Source organism: Peromyscus maniculatus, chromosome 11 (genome assembly GCF_049852395.1).
Source record: "Peromyscus maniculatus bairdii isolate BWxNUB_F1_BW_parent chromosome 11, HU_Pman_BW_mat_3.1, whole genome shotgun sequence".
Classification (NCBI taxonomy): domain Eukaryota; kingdom Metazoa; phylum Chordata; class Mammalia; order Rodentia; family Cricetidae; genus Peromyscus; species Peromyscus maniculatus.
Window position 1 is genome coordinate 60,980,787 of NC_134862.1, and position 26,602 is coordinate 61,007,388.

At 44.0% G+C, this 26,602-nt stretch overlaps 1 protein-coding gene across 3 annotated transcripts in view; it reads right to left on the reverse strand.

Moving 5' to 3' along the window:
- The window catches only part of C11H1orf21 (chromosome 11 C1orf21 homolog), a 202,202-nt gene that overhangs the window by 73,480 nt on the left and 102,120 nt on the right, over positions 1-26,602 (reverse strand). For all 3 annotated transcript variants that reach the window (XM_076547612.1, XM_076547613.1, XM_042258305.2), the window contains exon 4: positions 14,831-14,925. In XM_076547612.1, the coding sequence (XP_076403727.1) occupies positions 14,831-14,925 (95 nt within the window). The remainder of the gene's footprint in view (positions 1-14,830; positions 14,926-26,602) is intronic.

Consider the following 26,602-nt stretch of genomic DNA (forward strand, 5'->3'; position numbering starts at 1 on the left):
AATCTGGGGACATGCTTATAGAAACACTATGAACTACGGATGATGAATAACAGGAAGTGGACTAACTCAGCTGCAGGATAAAAGTGAAGGAAAATCAATCTGAAGTACTTTTACACACCCATTAAAATTTAACATGATGATGATAAAGGAAAATGGAAAATGATATAATGCTAAAAAAAAGCCTGAAATGCAAAATTCATGCCAGCCATGACTGTGCATCTACAAAAGCTATTACTCGAATCTAACAAAGATTGACAGCATTCTCCCCGAATGAAAAATGTATTATGATGACAGGACTACATATGTCCTTTAAATCAAATTTTAAGATGTAGTTGCCCCCAAAATGGAGTCGGACATCTACTGAATACTCATTTAAATTTTATTAGATGAACCACCTCAGGCAAGAAGCTCTGCTTCTCTGAATTTACCCGATTCATTGCCAAGTCAAGAAACGTTTTCCATTCCTTCACATATTTCATTAAATATATGTATACACATGTACCCAGCACTTCATATGTACCTAGCTGTGATGCTTAATGTTCCTCATTAACATGACTGGATTTAGAGTAACCAAGGAAACACACTTGCAGTTGGGCCTATTGGGACGCTTTCATAAAGGTTTAACTGAGGGAGGAAGGCCGGCCCAAGTACGTGCAGTACCATCTCATAGGCTGGGGTCCCCGAGAGAAAGAGGAGGGAGCGAGCTGAGCATTGGCATTCATCTCTCCCTCCATCCTGACTTCAGATGTGACAGAAACAAGTGTCTCATGGTCCTCCAGCTGCTTCCCACCACCCTTTCCCCCAGCGGTGACAGACAGTACCCACTACCAGGAGCCCAAATAAAGCCTCCCTTCCTTAATTAAGCCGCTTTTGCCAGGTTAGTCCAATGAGAAAAGAGACTAACACACCAACAGTTAGAAACCCTTCGCACAGGTGGATCTGCTGAACCCTCAAAATAATCCTTGAAGATAATGTCCAGTGAATGGTTTTGCAGTCTGGAGCAGCTATAGCAAGACGACGACTTTCAAAGGCTTCCAAATGGCCATGGGATACAAAGTGTCAGCACCAGCAATGGTAACAGTCACTCCCCATCTGCTACTCCAGGCTTTCCTGGCACTGTCTCCTGGAGCCATCACAACAGCCCGGTTAGCAAGACCTTGTGACCGTGTCCTCAAGAAACTCAGGCTCAGAGAGGTAAGTACACTCGAGTAAGGGGGTGTAGAGGTCTGAACCTGGGTATCTGAAGTCACAGGCAGGTATTCCACCACCTTGTGACAATGTGTCCAGTTTTGTCAGGGTGTGTTCAAAGCCCTTCAGATATTGAATCTTACACTCAGTCATGTCAGGCCCTGGGGGCTCTGATTGGCCACCATGATTTAAGTCCCTGGCCTTTGCTCCTGCTCTCCCTCATCTGACATTCTCAACACTACCCTGCAGCCTTCCCACAGCTCCTCACACAGAGCTGACTGTCCCCATGACCTGTTGCTCATGTAGTCTGTAGTTAGAGCTTTAAAATTAGTAAGTTCTTTACCAGTCTGTTTCTTCTGGAATACACATAGAGGTCATATTTCTTACAACTTTGCAAACCCCTTTTTTTCTTTTTTATCTATCTATCTATCTATCTATCTATCTATCTATCTATCTATCTATCATCTATCTATCAATCTATCTATTTAATTTTTTAATGCCGAATGCTGTTTACTGAAGGAGGGAAGAGGTCTTAAATACAGGCTTACAGCACAATGGGAGAATCCCGGAGGGCAGAAGTTCGCTACTGATGTTATACAATCTTGCATCTAAGCTGTTAACGCCCATTATGTAGGATACACAGACAAGGAACTTCCCTGAAGCATTCAGGAGGGTGGAACCCAGCAGGGAATTAGCATAGGTAGGATATCAAGGTCAAGGTCAGCAAGCAAGGCAACAGTTACCCAAAACAGGGGCGGGGCCCTACAGGTCCCCCTTTTACTAAAAAATGAGCTTCTGACTTAGGTTGCGTGGGACATCAGCAGGTCACCTTACCTGTCATGGAGATGCCTGCCCAGGCCACACAGGCCCTCTGTCTTAGGTTGGTGAGTGCCCCCCAGGCATTATCCATCTCTGAATACTCATTATCATACAGGCTCAATCATGTGTGAGTTGCAGAGTTCACTGTTTTGCAAACCCTTTTATGGCTACTCTAGGCACAACTCCCATTCATGATTACTTGTAGAATAAACAAAGTATCCCAGCACAGAGGTGACCCACGGATGAGGCCAACACTGCAGCATCGTTCATCATACACAGATGATGACATGTGGATCTCCACAGTGGGTTCCACAGGACTCTTGAGGCTCAAGCTCAAGGAAAACAGTGGGTAGGGGTGTCTCCCCCCATGAAGGCTTCCTTAATGTACTGTTAAGAGTCAGGTGCACACAGTGCCATATGCTCACACTTTAGACCCATTAGGAGGTTCCATGGAAACAGGTTGCTCATGATTTTGCCTCCCAGGAGCAGACAGAGGACTCAGGGTATTCCTGATCACATCCCAAACCAAGCCAGGAACTGAGACGTCATCTGTGATTTATGAATACTTACTCTGCGAGTGAGGGAAAGAATGGATAGATGGATGGGGCTGAGGCTTCTTTTTTTCTGGGTCTGTGTTCCATTTGTTTGTGTGTTTTAGATTTAGTGTGTGTGTGTGTGTGTGTGTGTGTGTGTGTGTGTGGTGTGTGTGGTGTGTGTGTGTGTGGTGTGTGTGTGTGTGTGTGTGTGTGTGTGTGTGGTGTTTTGCCTACATGTGTATATGTGTACCACAAGCATGCCTGGTGATCAGAAGCACACCTGCAGAGGTCCGAAGAGGGCACTGATCCCCTGGAATAGAAGTTATGGATGGCTGTGATAACCAGGAAGATGCTGGAAACCAAACCCAAGTCCCACGCAAGAGCAACAAGCAGCTTCAGCAATGAGCCATCTCTCCAGCCCCCCATACCTCCATTTGTAGCATGCTACATCACATCAGTCTCAGACTGTGGGGCTTCTCAATTTCATGACACTCTTTGAATTTTTGTGTAAAAAAATAAATCAAGTTCAAACAACGGGGTCAACCACTGGTCCCTTAATGCTGAATCGTGAATCTTTCTGTTTCTTGTCAAAGACTGAGGCGTTACCAAGAGCTTTAACCCTGGAGAGTTCCACACCCCCCCACCCCCCACCCCCGCTTAAAAATAGAAATTGCACTTTTGAGAAAGTAAAAGGCTATCTGTAACTTAAGGGTTCTTTCAAAGTGTGAAAAGTGTGACCAACTTGGTGAACCCACTCTCTCTGCTCATCTCGGGAATGAGCCACTATTATTAAAAAGCTTAGTGGATGAGGATGCCTTCAAAAGCAGAGATAAGACATGGAAGACTGTTGAGTTCAAAGCTGACTTTAATTATCCAGGCCACCGGGGTGACAGAGATATGCCAAACATTTAGCTAATTAGCAGACTCTTGAGACAAGAGCACTGCCTAAAGATAGACACAGCCTTTCCTCATTAATGCGTGATGGCAAATTCTAGTAAAACAAGCAGTATCATTCACTGCAAACTCCCTGAATTTGTTCTTTCTCCAATTTCATATGCAACATGGGCCAATTTACACTTGAAGGCTGGGGGTTAAGATGTGCAATCTTCCATTTCAAACCCAACAACTGGACAATGACGGCCATATTAGGATTCTTAGAAGACTAAACAATTATTAATACTGGCTATAGTACTATATCGATGTTACGTTAACGGACTAAAATTGGAATTAGAAACCTTATTTTTAAGATTCTATGGGCTATGTTCAACAAAACTGTAAAACTGTGATTCACAAGCATACAAATACCTGGAATTTTTCTAGAAAACTTTTGAAGGCATAGGCTGTAGATGGAAATCAAGAAATAAAGATGGAGTAATCACCACTACCTTTTATTAAGAACTTACTGTGGCCAGGCAGTGGTGGCGCATGCCTTTAATCCCAGCACTCAGGAGGCAGAGGCAGGCAGATCTCATTGAGTTTAAGGCCAGCCCAGTCTACAAAGTGAGTTTCAGGACAGCCAGGACTGTCTATTACACAGAGAAACCCTGTCTCAAAAAACAAAACAACAACAACAACAAAAAAACAAAACAAAACAAAAACTTACTGCATTGTTGACTAGGTGTTTACAAAGGACGTGGAACTTATTCCTCAAAATAACCCAGACCTGTGACAATCATTCCTATTATAGGTGGAGGGGCAAGGGTTGTGGAGTTTGCTAAGTTAGAAGCAAGGTTAATACTTTTCTCAGGATCATTCTGTCTGACTTGATGGACAATAGGACTCGTTCCCTGGGGTAGAAAGTGTGCTGTGGGTACCTAAGGGGTAGATAGTATGCCTGTGAGTACCCAATGCTTTCAAGAGTGTTTCCTTCGGGACAGAAGCTCAAGGTTGTTCTTCTTGGTCAGCTTTTGTTTTTGAACAGGAATTAGATCGGAGGACTCCATCCAGATGTCTACAGTCAGTGGGGTTTCCTGCAATGTTTTTCCCATAGAGCACTCCCTAACTACTCAGAAACCCGAGCAAGTTGTGATTATAGTTCCCAAAAGTGGCTGGGGCATTCTCTCCCATTCCCCGGGTTCCTTTGCCATGAAGAGGTGGGGTCTATTTTCTACTTCTTTACATCTGGGTCGGCTCTGTGACAATTACAGGAAGCGTCACCACTGCCTATACAAAGCCAATTATCAGGTGATACACGTGACTATCACTAGCCTACCAGCTGCAAGAATCCTGTAACGTGTAGAGAAGCCCCGTGTGGACACTTCTGTCATCCAGGTGAGCTCACAGCCTCTATAGACTGCCATCTTGGTCATCTAGTCAAGCACAGCCCATCCCCATCCTAAGCAGGTGCCCTTGGGATCTCAGCAGGATCGTGTGTCAAGCAATCTGCAGAAGCTTCCAAACATAAGGAGGGCAGGGAACAGTGCAGAGGCCTGCTATATAATAACAGTTCATCAGAAGGATGCCGATGGCGAAGCCTTCCAGGCTGAAACAACTGTACCTTTCTGAAGCAAAACTAGAACTTTATCTTGGGGACGGTGCACACACTAAAATACCATATATCCTTCAAGTGGTGGGCTAAGCTGCAGGCCTCACACGCTCTTATTGAGAATTAACTTCTGAAGGATTCGGGGGACTACAAAAATGTCCCCATGTACACATTTTACTTACTGTTTGGGCTACTTATCAACGAATAGAGGTAGGATCTTGCAAAGTGTTTGCCTTTATTTTTAATCCAGAAACAAGAGTAGGACTTACAAAATGATTAAATACATTGGGAGTTAGTTTATCTCAGAATGGCAAACAATTCTTCTTTTCTTTTTTTTTTTTAAAATATTTTTTAACTTTTATTGTTTTATTTTATGGGTGTTTTGTTTGCTTGTATATCTATGCACTATGTGTGTGCAGTGTCTGTGGAAGCCAGAAGAGGGTGTCAAATACCCTGGAACTGGAGTTGTGGATGGCTGTGAGCTACCATGTGGGTGGTGAGATCGAACCCAAGTCCTCTTTAAGAGTAGCCAGTGCTCTTAACCCCTAAGCCATCTCTCCAGCCCCACAATTCTTATTTTCTAAAGCAATAGTCCCAATGTAAGTTTGTCCATGGTGAGCTTTAGAATAGTAATAGCTGGATTTATTTTTATATTCCATGTCAAGTTCTACCCAAGACAGCAAGAGAGAATTCAAATCACCAATGATCCCAAGTTAAAGCCCAGCTAACTTAAAGGGTTAGCAATATGAATATGAATTTACGATTCATTAAAACTTCCCGTTGCCTGGTAGCTCATTCATTTTCATCACTGAGTAATATTCTATTGTATGGATATGCCATAGTTTGTCCATTCATCTACCAAGGACATCTTGGCTTCTTCCAGTTTTGGATGATTATGAATGGAACTGCTATCAGGAGTCACATGGTTTCTGTACAGTCACAGGTTTTTCAATCAGTTCGGAAAAGAACCTAGAAGCATGATTGCTGGACATATGGTTAGACTATATTTAGCCCTGTAAAGTCTATTTTTTGCTTGGGAATGTTACATTTCTGGGCATAGGAGGTATAAAAACATAAATGGTTCTCGTGGGACTTGTAAATGATTTTATTTATTTTTATTCACTTCTTTCTTTTGCCAAGTGTGTTTTAAAGTAATTCAAGCAAGTAGGATATTTATGAAGGAGGAAAAGTTAATTCTGGAAGCACAGCTAAACACCAGGAGTCAACACGTGGCTACATGTTGGCTCAGCCCCTCTCCCTGGCTGGCCAACAAGGATCCTGGATAATGAGCTGAAGCATTATGGGGGTTAAGGTACCGTGGCAGGGCACCGACCGGAGCACACTTTCCCCTTCCTGTCTCCAGCTGCTGTCTCCTGAGGAGTAAGGAGCTCCTGGGCAGCATCTGGGAGACCCAGAATCCTGTCAGTCCTGCGGTGTCTCTGTTCTCATAGTGAACCTTCTGCTTCATTTCTGGGACTAATCCTTTCTTCATATGCCAGTTCCCTTCCACAGAATCCCATCTCACGTCTGGTTAAGTTCCCTTAACCACAAAGATCCACCAAAGGAGTATTTATCTGGGATTAACCAAGCCCTAAATTACCGGGTTATGGGAAGTGTGTTCACAAATTAAAATCTGTTAGGTAACCGCCCACTCAGACAGAAAACAGAAAACCAAGACGGCTCACTGAGTTTGGAAAGATACTGTTGTCACTATCAGTTGTTTTATTTTTCAAAGGAGGAGGAAATCTGGCATCAACTATCATACAGAACACAGAGTAAATAAATTAAATTAGCCCTATTATGCATGTGAGGCAGGCTGTTAGAGCAGTATTTTCACATGCCTATTATGATATTGACAGGTTAAGCAAGCCCCCCCCCCTGCTCTTAAAGGAGATGGATGAATTATTTTATGCCTTGTTCGTTTATCCTTTCTTCTCCCTCGCTTCCTTGCTCCTCCCCTCCCTCTTCTGAATGATCGCACATTTGCAGGATTACCAAGAACCCTTTGAAGGTAAAACCTATGAAGCCAGTGAATCCTTCGTCTCTGCAAACTCTGGATATCATCTTCTCACAAATGAAGGAGAGATGCTGACCAGGGCCCAGCTTTGGGAAACATCATGGCTTCTTTGGATACTCTCCCTTCCATGGCATACATTATTAAAGTGAGGTGAGGCCAGCTCACTGAGTTCATCACCAGACGAGTGAAACTTATACACTCCGGTTTTATTTTTAGCCTCTCATAGGTTATAGGAGAGAAATCTAAAGAGCCCGCAGAACAGGCCTACCACTGTCCTACGGCTCGATGCGCTCTAATGATGGCGGCCGTCTCAGCTGTCACTCATTTCCCAGAACGCACTGTTGTAACTCAGCCACTTGCACACACAATGTCCATGTATGTGTTAGAGATGAAAAGACACCCAAAGTGACACTGGCAGGATTTTGACTTGAAGATGGCGCCTGTCGACTTCTCCTTAAAACATTGGGGTTACAGTCGGAAAAGAGACCAGAAATCTAAATCTGAGCACTGCTTGTGGGCACTCTATCATTTCAGGGGCTAGTCCACAGGCTGTCCACTCCTGGGCAGAAGGAGACCGAGAGCAGACTTGTCTAAGACCATTCAAGGAAAGCATCTTGAAAAGTGATCACACTGCTAACAAAGCTGGGAACACCCTCCATCATTAACTTCGACCCGTGGAGTCTGCCTTGTTTAGTCTGTAGATACAAACGCTGTGGCAGACTACACAAGGTGACTCCTAGTAAGCCGGGAACTAATGTGTCACCATGGGAAAAAGATAAAAGCTAAAACATAAAACTAGTTGATAGGTCAACTAGTCACAGAAAAACATCCTAATGTACCCCCATCAGCCTCCCAAGTCACTAATCATTCCTGCCACGATTCCGCAATTGTCTCACATGTTCCCTTCTGCTGAAAATCTTTCTAGTCTCCTTTGCTGGCCTCACCCGGGCCTTGCTACAACGCTGGCCCACTCTGACTCTCCTAGGATCCCCAGCGAGGGCCCACCACTTCATCCTAGTTCTCCCCAGCCTTCCCAAGGTCTCACTAAGAGGCTTCCTCAGTTCTGTTTGCACTGTGCACATCTGTCTCCCTTTAAGTTTCCTGAGAGGTAGGTACCACCTGACCTTGTCAAACCTCCTATTCCTTCGGTGTGCCTGAGGTGCCTAACTGATGGTCAGAACGGAGTTCATTGGAATGGGGTATATTCAAGAGACAGAGGCTTCTGGGACCCAAACACGTTGCTCACTCTCACCTTGTTAGTGTATGTATCAGGATGGGAGAGAGAAAAAGTCCCCTGAAACAGGACTTCAGTCATGTTCCTCTACACTTTCCTTTTGGTATGGTCTTGCTGTTGTTTCAGAAACATTTTTGAGGAACGGGGTGTGCCTCAGTGGCATAGCACCTGTCTTACATGTGTGGGGCTCTGGGCCCAATACCCAGCACCCCTATTCCTCAGCACCATTTAAGTCATTGATTTCTGTGTATGGTGTGTGTAGGGTTGTATACAACTGACCCTTTGCTTCCTGGAAGCACACCACGATAAGAGGTCTTTCTTCAAGTGTAGTGGGTAAAATGCTTACTTAGAACCTACCTACCTTTGTTTCTGCCATAAAATACCAATAACGGCAATGGATCCCGGTGACTGTTTAACTAGGCATGGCAGTGATGGTTTGGGATGGTCTGTAGGGTACAGGACACCTGTGAGTACTGTTTTAATCTCATAACATGCTGTTCCCAAATCAGGAGCCAGCCTTCTGCTAATCACAGGACACTCAGAAGGCTGAGTCAACAAATCCCTCCTCCTTAGAGATTAAACTCTACTTCTGTTCTACTGGAAAACAAATGACCACAGTGCTAGAATAATCTGTAAGAGCTTGAATGTGCTTGGCTTGCGTGACACAAAAAATACCAGCTGGGAAAAGGAAGTCTTCCAAGATCGACGAAGAGGGACTGTCCTTCCAGCTACTCTATCTCCGTAAAACAGAGTGGGAAAGAAGGATGCCAAAGCCCTCTGCTCACACATTCTGCTCTCCTCCAGCTGATTAATTACCTGGAAGAACTTTAGGCTGATGTCAACCCATATGACGAAGGAGGAAGAGGATTCCTCATCCTTAGAATACTTAAGCTCTATATGTCCTTGGGCTAAGTCTAATGACAAAGCAATAACTACATTATAGGAAAGTCTGTATCCTGCTGTTGTGGTTTAAATGTGAAATCTCCTCCACAGGTTCACGTGTTTGAACACTAAAATCCTTAACTGGTGGTGCTGCTCTGGAAGGCTGTGGAACATTCAGGGGGTGAAATATTGCTGAAGGAAGTAGGTCCCTGGAGGACAGGCCCTAAGGTTTGATAGCCTGCCCACTTCCTGTCTGATCTCTGCTTCCTGTTGTACCAAGTGTGCAGGAGTCTCAGTGGGACACTCCTGTCATCCTGGAACTGCCCAGTGTCTTTCTTCCTCTCCGTGATGGACACGATCCCCGCAAACTGTGAACCAGAATGAACTCTCCCTCCCGTATGTGGCCTCCTCTTGGGTATTTGGTTACAACAAGACAGGTAACTCATTTCCTCATGTAAATAAGATACCAAGCATGTCTTCCTTTGCTTCGTTGTGGGATTTTTTCAGTCTCTATAGGTCCTTAAGCCAGGAAGCAAGTCCATCCAAGTTCAGCTGCCCAACAACTCACCGAAGCCCCAATCTGAGGACAATCCGAGCTGCAGCTGGAGCAGAGGTGGTCCATACGGTGCCCCACATCTCTATCAGTACCACCTTAGCCCAGCAGTTCACGTACCCACTTCTAAAATGTACTAGCCATGTTTCAACGGCATGGGAAAACGGAACAATTCAAAGTCAGAGCGTTTTACATTATTTGGTTTCTAGAAAGAATGATCTACCCTTGCCTTTGAGGACAAGTGGTTGAAAACAGTCATCTCTAAGATCGGCAGGCCAAACTTTACGCAGAAAAGTCAGTTTGCTGCTGTATTAGTGCTCTGGGAGTCACAGTAAAGGTAAACATGGTACTACAAGTTAAACCAATGCGGTCCCCGTGGACTTCTGCATTGCTAAGTATGAGGCCATCTCTATGGGGGTGCTTATCTGATTAGAACAAACATTGTGTTAGCACCAGAAAGTTTACAACCTTCGTTCAGAGGCCCTTTATTCCTTACAAAGTAGATAACTGATAATCAGAGTGACTTTGTAACTGGTCTGGAGCGCTTGGCTTGCCTGTTGACCTAACTCACCCAGTGGAATCACAGACATTCTCTGGCTCATGTTCCCAGCTGTTCCTCACTTCAGTTCTTTGCAGAAAAGGAGCCCTCTTGCGAGGGGCACTTCCTTACTTAGCAGCTGGATGATGTCGCCGCTCCTAACACGTTCACGTGTTTCTATTACACTGTGGTGTCTCATCACAGGTATTTCCTAATGTCAAGTCTTCTCTGCAATCCAATGCCCTGATATTGTTGGGAAATTTAGTGCACTGGGGATATGCTTGGAAACTCACAGACTTAAGAGGGTGTGTGTGTGTGTGACAAGACAGAAATCAAAAACTCGTGTTGTGTATCATTTGAGAGAAAAGGATCTTCTCATTTATACAAAGATATCGTCAAAGAGTGAATAAAAATAAATGCAACACATGTAAATCTAGGAAGCGCATACCCTAAACAAGCAAAGTAAACAAATTGGCATGAAATGATTTCACAGCTCTTGGGGGAGGATGTCCTCAGAATAGTAAGTGTTAACTACAGCAAACCAGACAATGTTTTATTAAACAGTGAGGAGGGTTTCCAAACTATACATGGAATGTTCTTTGTTAAGACACTAGCAGAGGGAAGGGCTGGATACTGCCAAGTCTACAGTAATACCCGTTTAAATTATTTACATGCAAAATTATGAACCTCCATAGAATAAGACTTAATGATTCTCTCCTGTGCTCATTGCATGAGTTGGCTGTTTGAAACCTGGGGCTTATGCAGGGACACTTGGCTCAGTCTGGGAGGAGGGGACTAGACCTGCCTGGACTGAGTCTACCAGGTCGATCTCAGTCCTCGGGGGAGGCTTTGCCCTGGAGGAGGTGGAAATGGGGGGTTGTACTGGGGGGAAAGGGAGGGGGGCAGGAGGGGGGAGAACAAGGGAATCCGTGGCTGATATGTAGAACTGAATGGTATTGTAAAATAAAATAAAAGGAAAAAAAAAAAGACTTAGTGATTCTCGTGTTTCCCTCCAGCTGACTTCCAGCCCTCCCCACAAGGACAAGACAACGAGAAAATGTCATGCTCCTCCTTAAGATTCTGAAGTAGTCAAAACTAGGAACTTGTTATTTTATCCACTTTGAATAAATGAATTTTCAATCCAAGTTTAAATAATAAAAATCTCCCTTGAGCAAATAATTAATTCTTTCTCATCTGCTCCTAAGTAACACAACTCCATTAACAAAAGTTAAATAACAACAGCCAGTTATGGCATGGTCTTTGCCAGGAACTGTGCTAATCTTATGTAATTTGCACAACTTCTCACTAAAGTGAGTTCCATGATCATGCCCATTTTGCCAATCAGTTAGCTGAACCTTGTGTGCTGCTAGTCTGGAACACATCTATCACAGCCTTCTGAAATATCTATGAGTTTTTGCATATACATGGATATTTGCAGGAAAACACAGGGCTTTCTTGTTTGGGGTTCATTTAAAAAAAATCTTAAATGGCATCACAGTACATATATCAGTGCTGAAATTGGCATGGTTTCTCCCATAACAGTTCCAACTCATTCTTTTTAATTGTTGCTTAGAATGATGTAACTACTGTTCTCTTACTGACAGGAAGATAATTTTTTCGTTCAACTTTTTTAAACCAATATAAACAGCACTAGTGGTGAACGTCTTGTGCAAGCTTCCACATGCACTCAGGCAGCTGCTCACTGGATACAAGTCGTGGAAGTGCTGAGCCATGGAGATGCATGCTTAGACGTTCACAGACACCAACCACTACACTGTCCTCGGAGAGAGGCGTTTACTATTGGTATGTGAACAGGTATTTTCCTACAACCCTGCCAAAGTCTATTACCCAACTTCAACTTTTCGCCAATCTCATGAGTGAAAAAAAAAAAAATGGGACCACCTTTTAATTTCTATTTTCCTAATTATAGTAAGTCGTATTAGGTGACACCATTCCAACTGGTAATTAAAGTCATTGAATCAAAGTAGGGGCATGTAAAATGTGTATGAACACTACACATGTTTTATTTTAAAATATCAAGATCACCATCCTTTGTCACAAGAACATGGCTTCTCTTTCCTGTGAGGATCGGTGAGAGAGGACCACGTCTCTGTACCTCCCTCACTGACCACGTCCTCAAAGCACAGCTGTGACTCCTGCTTGGTTTCTTAAGTGAAGCGAGCAAGTAAAGACCTTGTAAAGGAGTCTGAATGCAGAATTCAATTAAACAGCAAGCTTTTAATAACCTGCCTTCATCAAGACATTTCAAAGCATTCCACTTAAATTTCACTGTAACAGCTCTCTCCATGCCGGTGTTTCAGTGGCTTGCATATTATTTAACTAAATTACATAATTACAATGACATTCGACCAGCACAAACCGGTTTGAGAACCGGCACACCTCTGGCTCTTGGAAAATACAAAATCAGATGAACAAAAAGCACAAGCGTTTTTAGAGAGCAGCCCACCAGAAACCCAGGCAAGCATGCCGTGGGGGAAGTGGGGGACAGCATCCTTCAGGGACAGGGAGGGAACTGGTGTCTCTAAAAAATGTTCACAGTCCGAGTGATGGAGTACAACTTTTTGTATGCCGACGGCCTTAGATGGCTTACAGTGAACCGCTTGGTCTATTCATTTCTCTATTTTTCTAACAGATTACCCCTTTCTTTCTTATCTAGAGGTCGGTTTTATGCATCTCAGATGTGAGCCTCACTGTTTATTATCACAGATGTTTTCTCCCAGGCTCTTACTTCTCTATTACCTATGTCTTGCAGCTGTTCTGTTTCACGAAACTGTCTGACTTTGCTGTCAGGAAAGAAAGTTCTCTCTTTACAGCTTCTGTTACCTTTGCCTTCATTAAGGAAGGCTCCCTTTACAAACGACCTTAAATAGTGAGAAGCACAGTGGACTATGTGGATGCAAAGCAATGACAGAAACCAGGATGTATTTATGTCTGTGAATTTGGAGGACATTAGTGACGCATGGACACGACTCGTCAGCCATGGAAACTGTGGCCAAAAGGCTCAAGACTGGAGAGCGAAAACATTTATTGAGCTACTGGGTAAGCATATACTGCTAAGACTAGACACTGACTTGTAAACTAACAGCCATAACATACCAACAGATAGCTGGAAATCACTCATTTCAGAATCTCCTCCCCATTCCCATGCAAACGTCTGCACACTGGAAAACTGTCATTGGCAGTATGGACCCTGAGCATCTGGTCAAATAAAGGAGCGGGGTTGGCATACATGCCACACCGATCAGCCAGACTGACCAGAAGTCTCTCTCTCTCTTCAAGGGTGTGTCTGGTCTGCACAGGTTACTCACTACTGCCAATTCTGATGAGTTGACGAGGAATGCATCAGAAGAGTCAACAAATTGCAACGATTTGGTGGTGGTGGGTTCCTGGCCTCAGCAGGATGAGCAATGAGGGCAACTCTGTCTCTAGCTTCCTCAGGATCCCAAGAGACCAGCACACTACTCAAAGGTTCAGAAGGGGAAGCCCAGGTCAGGCTGTCCCAGGCAAATGTCCTTCTACGGACAGTCCTTTATTTTCACTACTTAAGATGTAAAATATTCACTTGCTGACATTTTACTATTTAGGGCTGTTGTTCACGTGTTTAGAAGAGAATGAAGGAAACAAACAAAGCCTCTAAACACCCCATAGAGTCTGATGGAAATGAGAGCCACGGGAAATGGGGTGGTGGCTTGTACGACGTCAATCCCTGTTGCTGGGGCGGAAGTCACCAAAGGACAAAACATGTATTAGAAAAAAATGTCAGTGAAACAAAAATACTTAACGTTACACAAAATTCTAAAAAGTACATTCGCTCAATCATAGAGGCAAATAATCTAAACATAGAATATATGCAAAATATGAACAAAGCCCATTTGGTACCAAGGCAACTGAATAAATGTACATTCTTAACTATTTTAACCTCTTAAAAATCAATTAAGATGATAACTGCCTAAATATTTCATAGCGGTGGGTTTCCGGGGAAGAATGTGTACAGTAATTTGTAACAGAGCAAGAAGCTCTCTAACATATTATTACAATTCTCACATTAACTCAAATGTGCGATACCTTTAAAACCACGAACGGGAAGAACAGGCTCTTTGGATGGAGACCTATTTTAGAAGTATGAGGTTTTCCTTTGAAAGGCAGCCTCCTCATTACACGTTTCGAATAATGAAACACTACTATTCATCCTGACCTGAATATGCGTCAGGAGGCGGGGTGGGGGGTGGGGGGTAGGGAGGTCCTCCTCCAGTACATCTCAATCCTACATCAGGTTTTTTTTGTTTTTTTTTTTTTAACTCCCTCCAACTTGACTTTTAGAAACATTAATAATTTTGCTGTGTTTTCCCTGGAGCCTTTCTTATCAGGATTAAAAAGGGACCTATTCTGAGACAAACAGGATACAGGGTAATGGTGCAGCTTCCAGGTAAGCTAAGAATAGCTACAGCGTTTTCCAGAAATCTTGTCCCGGGGTGTGAGCCTCAGCTCAATGTGCGATGAAGGTTTTCGTCCAACAGTCCCCACAAGTCATTGTTAACAGAGAACTTCAGTTCTTACCAGGTTTTCTTGGTTCCTGGCTGCGATTTTCTGTTCCTCTTCTGCCCCGTTTTTCATGTATTTGACCTCTTCCACGGGTTTGATTCTATACTCATCTAAATGACAAAAAAAAGGGGGAGGAATTTACCACAATGGCAGAAAAGTGTCAGCCAAAGCAAAGTCATACATTAGACCCTTTCTCTTGTAGCCTTTACTTTACATGTGGCTCATCTGGGACAATCTGGAAGAAGCATGCATGCGTATCTTGGGTCCTTTCTAGCAGGTGCTCTGCCTTGTCTGCCCCGCAAACCTTAGACAGTGAGGAAACGCTGGATCAGAAACAGGCTCTTTTCCATCTAAAAGGCTCTGGAATCCAGACACGTTGGGAAACACCACACCTCAGCCTAAGAAGACTGGGGAGAATGTCTTCATCCATCCTCAGGAGATGACTCGTCCAGAGTGCCTATAGCAGCAATTTTCAGCTCTATGTTCACACCTTCAGTTTTCCCCCTTTTGAAAAATCTGGTGCTGTTTATGACTACAGAGTTGTACGGATGAACAAATAAAATCAATTGGAAATTGAATTTTTTCCTTTTAGGGCTCTTACATTAAATTCGGACAGTTTGTGTTTACTTCATGTCTATACTTTAACTTCTGTAAAGTTACATGCACAGAGGCAAATATCAACTAGTTCTCAATGGGCTGGTAAGGCCCTGAGGCTGTACAAGACAGAAGGTTGTACAAGGAACCTAGACTTGTCGACAGCCAGAAAAGAGAAAACGGATCTCAGTATCAATACCCATCATGGAACAAACTGGGAAAGAGGGCAGCCCAAGTTCTCCTCTAGGATGGAGATTTGGCAATGGCAAGAATGACATTTTCACCAGATTCCTGTCAACAGGAAATAACTTAGGTACATTAAGTTCAAAAACAGGTGTGATTTTTGACTCATCTTTGGTCCAACCTGTGGAGGCAGAAAGATCACAGAAATGATGGAGTTAGAAAATTTCATTATCAAACTGCTTCGAAAATGGTATGGACTCACCTCTAAGAAAGATAGCTGTCTATCGCTAAGAAAGTTTGTGTTTCAAGCTAAGAAGCTGTAACATGTTTTCTTATGGTATATGATTGAGTACAATGAGTCTATTCCTTAAAATGTTTTATTCTAGTATTTACAACTTTCTAATGTAGTTACAGTTTCCCTAGCCTACCTCTTAATACAATATTTCTGAAAACTAGCTACAGTAACACCCAAGAAATTGTGCTTGTCAAATGTTTCTCTCCTCTTTATGAAGCTAATGTATTATGCAAATGTGTATAAAAGACCCAGTGTTTGTGACTAGGCCATTTGTGTGTGTGTGTGTGTGTGTGTGTGTGTGGTTTTTTTCCACTTGGCAACTCAAGGTAGATAGATTCTATTAATTTTTCTTTATTTTTATATTGTGGAATATACCTTTACACTGTGTGAAGATCTGTCACTGTGGTTGGTTTAATAAAAAGCTAACTGGCCAATAGCAAGGCAGGAGGTACAGGCAGGACTTCTGGACAGCGAGAGCTCTGGGAAGAAGAAAGGCAGAGTTGCCAGCCAGACCCAGAATAACCAGGATGGGCAAAATGGAGATGAGCTAACAAACGAGCATGTGGAGGAATGTAGATTTAAAAAATGTGGGCTGCCGGGCGGTGGTGGTGCACGCCTTTAATCCCAGCACTCGGGAGGCAGAGCCAGGTGGATCTCTGTGGGTTCGAGGCCAGCCTGGACTACCAAGTGAGTCCCAGGAAAGGCGCAAAGCTACACAGAGAAACCCTGTCTCGAAAAACCAAAAAAAAAAAAAAAAAATGTGGGCTAATTTAAGTTATAAGAGCTAGTTAGAAACAAGCCTAAGCTAAGGCTGAGCTTTTTTTTTTTTTTTTTTTTTTTGTGAGCTGGCAGCCCAAAGAAAAATCCATTTACATTTCTATTGTATGCTTGTGGATGAGTGGTGTGTGTGTGTGTGTGTGTGTGTGTGTGTGTGTGTGTGTGTGTGTGTGTGTTGGGTTCATGTGCATACATGTGGAAGCCAGAAGCCAATGTCTAGTGTCTTCCTGTATCACTCATTTTTTTAAGACAGGGTCTCTTCTTGCAGAAACTGGGCTTGATTATTCAGTTAGACTGCCTGACCAGCAAGTCCCAAGGATACCCCTATCCCTGCTTCCCTGGCAGTGAGATTACAGGGGCACACCCTCTCACCAGGCTTTTTACACCAGTGCTGAGGATTTGAACTTGGGTCCTAATGCTTATGTGGCAAGCACTTTACCAACTGAACCGTCTCCCCAGCCACATTTCTACTTCTTTCTAAAGAAATCTGAGAGACTTAGACACAATTTCAGTCACGAGCCCTTCAGGAATCCCAAGTCTAAAATTATCAAGTTAATAGATGGATTTGAATCTATAAATACAAAGTAAAAGCATTTCACAGCCTGTAATGATGACCCATGTGCGTAATCCTGGCACACAGGAGACTGAGATGGGAAGGTCTTAATATTTGGGACAGCCTAAGCTACATTATGAGGTTGAGGCCTGTCTGGGCTGCACAGCAAACACTATCTCAAAATAAAAAAGCAAACAAGAGAATCTCATACTCTGATTTGGTATTCAGATGAAAAAAGGAAGTTAATAATACCACCACATTTAATTAAGGATTGTTTACTCATAAGTAGCAAAAGGCATTGCTAATTAAAAAAAGAACAGATATAATTATATCCCCAGCATCACCATAAAGAGATCAATATACAGGTAAAAACATAAAAATTTAAAAATGGGCATCCCAACTTGAGTTTGAGGCATTAATGGTCATAAATCCCGACACAATGACACAATTGCTATGGTTTAACTGAACAAATGCACACTCAGTTGAGCCTTCGATTATTAAATGTAACATCACATCTGGTAGATTCTATAATGTTCTACCCAAGGACCCCAAACCTCATGTAATCACACCTCACCATAGAACATGAACAGAGACTTCTGGGAGAACAGGCAGCCATCTGCACACCACACAGCACAGGTGTCCCCAAGAAAGGGCCACCCCCTCTTCCCTAACCCTCTTCCCTCTCCTACCTGACCTACCACACAACAGTGTAAGCACACTCTGAGCAGTGTGGAAAAGTAAACACTCACTCTCATTTCCCAGCCCTCCAGGGATCACAGCTGAATTGAAAGTGATGGACAAACTATGAATATTTTTCTCCAACGAATGGAAAAGCTCCTGGTGTCGTGACTTTCAAAATAGCATTACTCCAAACATGGGCCTTTTTTTTTTTTCCCCATGAAGACAAAACTCTGACCAATTTAGACAGCAGAGAGATTTGATGGTGTCATTAGCAGCCAGGGCAAAGTCAGGACAATACAATGTGACCAAGTATAAAGAACGAGAAAGCAACCACCCAAGGCTACAAGCTTGGCCAGTCATCACTACTTACACAACCCAGGATGCGAAACCCATCCTGGCCTCAGTCAGTAAGACCCTCCAAGCAGCAACAATTTCTTAAAAACAATACTTAATAAAAGAAAATGCAAAGGCCTGTCAGATTTCTGAAGGCTGGTGCCTGAAATGAAGATGTCCGTCTGGAGACAGACAGCCCATCAATGAAGAGGCCATGCATTTCCATAGAGATGCGGCCTGCAGGAAAGTCTTCAGGCTGCAGGGGGGTGAACCCAGCATGTTGGGTTACAGCGGCAGTGAGAGAATCACTACTGAAATCTAGATTTCCTTTTTGTCAGAGGCACAGGGAATTAATTGACGACCTTAGCCTCCTTTTACTGGAGCCCACATTGGGGGACAACCACTACTACAAGCCAGAGTCCTGTGTGTACAGTGTGGCCACTGGGCGAAGAGCAGAAGCAAGGCTGTCTTCCTCCCCATACCCAGCAGTCCTGACTTCCATCCTGTGGTCTTGTCAGGTGGTTTATTAAAATGCAAGTCAGGAACACAGGCCGACTGCGCCTCTGTAAACAGTTTCAGGCTTCCAGTCAAAACAGATCGGGGATGGGATTTTTAGCCTCTAATTCAAGGTAACAGCCGAGGAGGTGGGGCTTGCTGGGTAGCAGCCATTGATGAAAACGAAAAAAGAAGTGTCCAAGCAGGCTCAGATTTTCAGTCTTGGAAAACAATGGTGAGAGCCCTTCTTAGCTGGAGTGCCCTTCCCGGAGATCTTCAGACATTCCTGCTCCATCTATTAAGCTTGTGAAAATTCTGACTTTTAATAATCCTGGAATTAAAAAAAGCACCCATCTCCTTCTAGCTGATTAAAGTCAGGGGGTTAATTTTGGGGGGAGATGTTTATTTTCACTTTATATGAATGGGTATTTTGTCTGCATGTATGTCTGTGCATCACAAATTAATTTGATGAGTGGCCTTTAGGCAGAAGAGGGTGTCAGATCCCCTGGGAATGGAGTCACAGAGAGCTGTTAGCCACTACATGGGTGCTGGAAATGGAACTTGGGTCCTCTGATCTCTCCAGCCCCAAACACAAGGTCTTAAAATTATTACTATTAAGGAACCTGTAGCAAGTCCACCTGTACACCCTGGGAGACAGCAGAGAGTGCCTGACAGACAGTGACTTAGAAGGGTTAATTCACCGCTGGGGGGGTGGGGTGGGAAGCAGAGTCACAAGCATGGACTGCTCTAGTGAAAGACCCCGGTCAGGGGATCTGATAATTTTTTCTGGTCTCTGTGGGCACTCACATACTTGGGGGATATATACAGATATATAAAATCACATATACACAAAAGTAAAAATACGTAAATCTTAAAAAAAAAGAACTGATCCTTCCTTATCTCACTAATGACAGTCAACCATTAGGAAGTGCACTTTGAAAGCCCAAAGATGTGCAGCATGGGAATCAAACTACTAACCTTTTCTAATAATGAGAACTCAAAGTAAACAACAATCTCTCCTCTCTCCTCTCTCCCTCTCCCTCTCCCTCTCCCTCTCCCTCTCTCTCTCTCTCTCTCTCTCTCTCTCTCTCTCTCTCTCACACACACACACACACACACACACACACACACACACACACACACACACGAATGATCTGTGTGTTAAAAGCACATGTCTGTACAGAAAATACAGGAGATGGTTTTCTTTTCAGCTTCCTCCCTAGAAGCCCTTTTAATTTAATGGAGCTGAGCCAGGCCATGAAGAGCTCAGAAAGCTCATGGTAGGTCTCGGGAGGAGACAGCCTTGTGATGTTGGTTGGAGGAGACATGAAGCATTTCCTCTCCTGTTCCTGGGCAGAAGGCTGGAGCTGAGCCAATAGTCTAAGCGGACAGAAAGTACGTTTGATGTCAAAGAGCCTCTTCTCCAACCGCCTCCCTTCACTCTGCTGCCCCACAAGCCTCCCCTGCTCTATCTCCTACCCCGCCCCGCCCCGGCAGCATTCGGCTAAGGGATGTCTCCAAGGCCATTTCTCAAACTCTCGCTCCTACACCGTCAAAGGGTTCTTTTTGTTATTTACTTCGTGCATTCAAAAGCATGCACCACAAAGAGAGAAACTGAGGCCGGGTGTGTGCTAAGAATAGGAGTGGAGGAAGTCAACAATATACCAGTCCTACTTGAACCCTGGGTCACTGTCTTTAATTAAATTTGAATTTTTTTTTTTTTTTTTTTTTTTTTTTTTTTTTTTTTTGGTTTTTCGAGACAGGGTTTCTCTGTGTAGCTTTGCGCCTTTCCTGGAACTCACTTGGTAGCCCAGGCTGGCCTCGAACTCACAAAGATCCGCCTGCCTCTGCCTCCCGAGTGCTGGGATTAAAGGCGTACGCCACCACCGCCCGGCTACATTTGAATTTTTTAAATCAGATACACCATCCCTTCTCCCTCCCTTCTTTCCTTCCTCCCCTTCATCTCCCATCCCCCTCCCTTTTATTTTGAACACACCTTAGAAACAGTAGAGCTGGGAACCCAGACAATGTTACTTCTATACACAACTGGTATATCGTCATGGTTTTAAACTTATCTTTCTTACCATCCTAGTATCTAAAAGGTAACATTATGTCCCCTTTTTGTAGCAATAGCTCAGTGGGTGACATTCGTTGGACTGATAGAAGTTTAACTGTAGAGGTATTAAGTGCACAAAACAGTGAACGTTTTGATCATGTCAGCATATCTACGTTCACTTTGAGTCGTTCCTCATCTGGAAAACTCCTATCAATACAGACTACATTCTGGGTTCAGTGATAAGCTATACAGGGGAGAAGCGGGGAGGGGAAATAGAAGGAGCCCTAGGGAAACAGCTGTCTTGGGGCAGGGGAGCAATGGCTCCCTCTCGGAGAACCTGTCTGTCTCCTGCTTGGGCGTACCCCTCACCTCACAGAGTCTGACAGCATCTCACTGCCAAGGTTCACTAGATGAACCCTAAATTCGGAACAATGTTATGCATGACTGTCATCAAGTCCTGACTCAGGCAGTTCCTAACCATGACTTCTGTAAATGCACTTATATCACGGGATCTCATCAGCGCTAATGTGGCTATTAGCGAATAATTTCTAGGATAGTTATTCATGGCCTGCTCCCAAGAAAATCCCTAACACAAGGCTTCTGCTCATTTACAGAAAGGTTTTTTTTTTTGTTTTGTTTTTTCCAGAGTTTATGTCAAATAATCCTGATAAATAAAACCACTTTCAAAATGAAAGCATTTAAGGTTTAATGAGATCTCAGTTGCTCAAAAATAACGAGAAATATTTTTGGACTTAAACTTTGTGGAGATTGGACATGAGTAGTATCTAGACCTTGGAAGTCTACTAGAGAAAGTACAGAGATTGTTCATCTATATATGTATATCCCTGTTAAGATACAATATAATCTAAGCATGTGAATGTCACTAAGATACAAATCCCTTGTGCCTTTTGTGTGTTTATTCAATAATGAAACCTAATGTTTGTTTATATTTAAACAAAAGGTAAGCAAAAATCAGAGTTAAAATTCCTCCTAGTGGCATTCATGGTCCTATTTCATGGGACACCGGCTGGGTTTTTGTATAGCAGAGTTTCAGATCTGGGTCTGTAACAGAATTTACATAACGTATGTGTTGATGTTTTGTATAAAATCTAGAATAAATACAAAGACTGGCAGTCTTTTCTAGGCAGACTATAGAGCAATGAGGGACAAATAAGCAAAATAAGGCTGCAGTGTCCCACATGTCCTTCTCTGTATGTAAGGCTGGGGGCCCCGCCACTCACTATCTGCGGGGCCAGAAGCTCAAGTTCTTTCTCTAGTCTGTTTCAGCTGTTTCGTCTGCAGCAGCTTCCTCTACTGACCACAGCCACGAATTTACAGGACGGCCGATTAGTAGCAGAGCGCATGGTCATCCAGGGTGAAGGTCTCTGAAGACGATGACCTGACAGACTGTAGAATGCCACAACGGTAGTGAGATGGAACGCTGCAAAAGCATCATTAGTCCTCTCGATGAACACCACCAACCTCTGTATCTGACTGCACGTCTTTGTCACTATTAGGTAAAACATTTGAAATGCCACTATTACAACGCAGACCATTTGCTTCTTTCAGCTGTTGTATAATATTACCTTAAGGTGTGTTACTTAATCCTTGCACCACAGCCATGGCCACTCATGTTTGCTTCAGAATAATCTCGTAGTCTTTCGGGAGTAGGCATTGTGTTTTGAGTGAACTCCATAAACTCCACTTAACTAGTGCGGCTACCTTTTGTTCTGGCAAAGGTAGGTGTGAGTGTGTGTGTGTGTGCATGCACATGCATGTGCACCTGAGTGTGTATGTCTGTGAAAAACCATCTAATGACTATGTCCATCTGACTCAATACCTCTCACTGGGTCCTGACTCAAGTGAAGTTCTGGTAGAGGAAAGATTCTCAGATAATCATGACGGAATGCTGAGAAATGACTCTCTCATGTGTCCAGGTGTTAAGCACCCGGCCTCCTGGGACTCAAGCAGAAGGCTGGCTTGCTAAGGGCAGAGGAACCAGTGAGATCTGTGGTACAGGCTGAGCGGGGGTAAGGAGGTTAACCCCGGGAACCAGGCCAGCCTGCAGGACACCTGAGTTGCAGGGCTAAAGGGAGGCAAACAGACAGACAGATGTAAGGAGAAGCAGGAAGCCCAAGCAGGCTGGTCTAGAGGGACAGTTGCGGGCAGTCAAGAGAAGAGTGAGTTTTGAGGTTGTTCAAAAGAAAAAAGATGGGAACAGGCAATGGCGGAAATTCATAGAGGAATAAGTTTCCATGTGCTGTTGAGATGGCTTTTCCGGTCTTAGGGGTCATTCGGTAAAAGTTTAAATAGCCTTTCAATGATGTGAGGTGTTCCTTTTAATATGTCTCCGGACTGATGCTGGCTTCTAGGAGCCTGGCTTTACCTGGGTCATAGAACTATTAAAAAGACTTCAGCAGCCACGAAGTCATTATTACAGAGAATGGGAAGAAAATGGATCGAGTCGTTTTCAGCTGAAGTAATTCCCTGATACGAGCAGTGTGATTGGACTTTTAAAATGGGAAAAGACATCCGAACTAAACTTCATGGTAAAACAATATCCTTTCTTTACCTTTGAAAATATTCCCTGCTCACCCTCACCTGTTGAGTTTTGGAAACGAATGATGGGGATGCTGGGAGCATGAGGGAGGCCTGCTGGCTGTGCTCTCCCTTCCTTTGGTAAGTCTACACCTCTTCCCACAAGGACAGCATCCTCCCAGAACAAAAGATCTTCTCCGGTCGTCCTTGCGTCTCCTTCAAGATGCTCGATGGGCGGGCCTGGCTTTGGCTGACATGACCCCATTTTAATCATCTCAGTCTCCTGCTTTCCTCCTCCACCCTTTCCACTTGGCCATCTGAGACTATGCCTACTACCTCATCTCCCAAGATTCACCTTCTGCTGACTGCTCCCCACAATCTGTAGAAGTCAAGTCAACCAGCACTGATCCCCTTTGTACAAACGTAACTGGGCCTGCGTACACTGTATCTTGCTTATAGGGCACTTTTTCGTGCTGTAAGATTCTGTGGTGTACAGAAACACTTTTTGCCCAGCACCTTAAAGACTCCTGATGCTGTTGAGTTGGGAAGAGAGGGAGGGCAGATGAGAGAGCACAGTGGAGATTCCCAATGGGAAGTTATCTGGGTGCTCGGTTAGCTTCCATAGGAAACTATGCTTTAAACACAGACCCCTCCTCTCGGAGCACAGGGTGATGCTGCTATCTGGAGCAGAGAATGCATCTGAAGTGGAGAGACTGGTAACACGGGCCAATGATGAGGGCAAATGGGGAGGAGATGCCTAGAAACGACAGGAACTCAGAAGGACGAGGGATAGGAAAGAACGGAAGAATCAGAGACCATGGCAGAAATGACTTCAATGGGGAGGGAGGTGAGACCAGCAGCATGCCTCTTTGGGAGCACTGGCCCTCAACCTGGAAACACACTCCAGTTAAACCAACGCTGCATGTCTAAAACCCCCCTCTCCTGCTCAGGCTGAATGAATGGAAGCATAACCGGGTTCTGTGGGTTCGGAGACCAGAAGTGACTCTCTTACCTTGCGCCTGGGCACTGCCCAGCCCTGGACACTCAAGCACATCGTCATCACCTCTAGTTCTGCTCTTCGTGTCTCAGCCAGAATCCAATGTAAAAACAAGGCACAGACATTAACATCTGAGAGTCCTGACCATATTAATCTCTCAGCCCAGCCTGATACACTTTCTGAACACTCAGGTTTCTTGGTCATCCCACAGTGTGAAGCTTTAGAGGATGCCACTGGTGGGGGGGGGGCGTGTGTGTGTGGAGAGAGCTTCTGTTGGTACAAACTTCTACCACTCCCATCCTCGTGGAGAAAGCCACAGATAAGAGTGCTGTGAAGAAGCCCATGCTTAATCATTTCCCACATAACCCCAGATCCCCATCCCCACTGACAGCTCTAACTCAGACCCCATCACCACTCACTAGAACAATGGGGTGGAGCTCTTAACCACCCATCTGCTCCCACTCTCCCAGAGTCTCACTGCATAGCTCTTGCTGGCTTAGAACTCACTATCTAGCCTGGGGTGTCCTCAACTCACAGAGAAACACTTGTCTCTGCACCCTAGGAGCAGAGATTAAAAGCGTACTATATTATGCTTCACTCTCACCTTCTACAGTTAATTCCCCACATGACAGCCAGCTTTAAAAAAAACTTCTCTATAAATTTTTGATTAGCATACAATACTTGCAAACGTTTACAGGGTGTTTTTCCTATATAGGTGCATTTTGCAATGATCAAATTAGGGTTCATAGTCCATTTTAAACACCATTTATTTGTGTCAAAAACATTCAAATATCCCTTCTTCTACTTATCTGAAACACAGATGACATTAACCGTAGTCACCCTACTGTGTGTCAGAGTATCAGATTTTTTTTTCTTCTATCTGACTGTGACACCACACCCACTGACCCATCCCTTCTCACCCTAGGGAATTCTTTAAGCTTAAAAACAAAAGCCGGACTTCATCCACTGGGAGCCCTCTCCTTACCATTTCGACTTCATTTGGAACAGGATGCTGCATTTTGGCCTCAGTACTGGGCCTGGCTGCCCATCTCTGTTTATCCCCCTGAGCACCAAGGTCTCAAGCTTCCCTCCTGGAACCTACTAGGCAGTCCTTCTCAAATGTCTGGCCGGTCCTCCTCCTCTGTGAACACTCTGTCTCAAGGGTTCTCCTGGCTCACTTCCTTAGATGTGTGCAACGGACAACTCCTTGACTTTTCCTGCCCAGTGAATCCGAACAAGCCATCCTGTTGCCTCCCTTTGCTTTCTCCGTGTGGCGCTCGTCTCTGTCTGACCATACACATCTGTCTTCCCAGCTACTGCCTGGCTCACCTCCTATGGCGCAGGCGAAGCAGGCAGCCATTGTCTAATTACATCCTTTATCTGCTAGCAAAGGCCAGGCTTTCTTTAAACAATATTTGTACAGTTGATATTTCTGAAAAGAGCAATTCCGATTTTCAGAGTTCCATTAGAACTGAAAGCACACTGTTTTCTCTCCTAAACCTTGGCAATCTAACAGCTACATCAGGGAAACTTGGTAAGGCGCAAGGAGGACAGCCATTCTCTCAAGACACGAGCACTGTGAAGTAAAGACATTTCCTGAGTTGAAGGAGGTAATCAGAACTAAAAGATTAATGGAAAAATACTGCCCCACAGATGATGACATAATAAATGCACGGGAGCTCGGTGCATTAAAACTAAACTCTCACAGTCGCATATAATTTGAGAATTTCTTCTGTGGTTGCATATCAAGATCAGCAGTGACATTTACATAGTAAAGCACGGATATCCACGGCTGGAAGAGAATTCAAATGTAATTTAGTTGGTTTTGAATGTGGTTTTCAAAATGGAAATGCAACGTGGTCTGGATAGAGATTTGGGCCCGCATGGCTTTGCTTGCAGCTCGAGGGAACTGTTCAGTTTTACTTGCAGCTTGAGGGAATTGCTTGGTCTGGTAGCCAATGCACTCTTTGTAGTTTGTAGATATGCTATTTCTACTCTGCCTTTTACCTTCAATTCTCTTTTAGCTTTTATATTTTACCTGTGTATGTGTATGTGCACCACCTGAGTGCAGTGCCCTAGGCGGCCAGAAGAGGGTGCTATATCCACTGGAATGGAAGTCTCAGGCTCTTGTGAGCCACTTAATGTGGGCGCTGAGAATGGAGAGCCTATGCAAAAGCAGCAAGTACTCTTAACTACTGAGTTCTCTCTCCAGCCCCTGCTTTATTTCTTAACAGTCATATATAAAAGCCTGTGAAAACATTTTAAATGAAAATTTATTCACACAC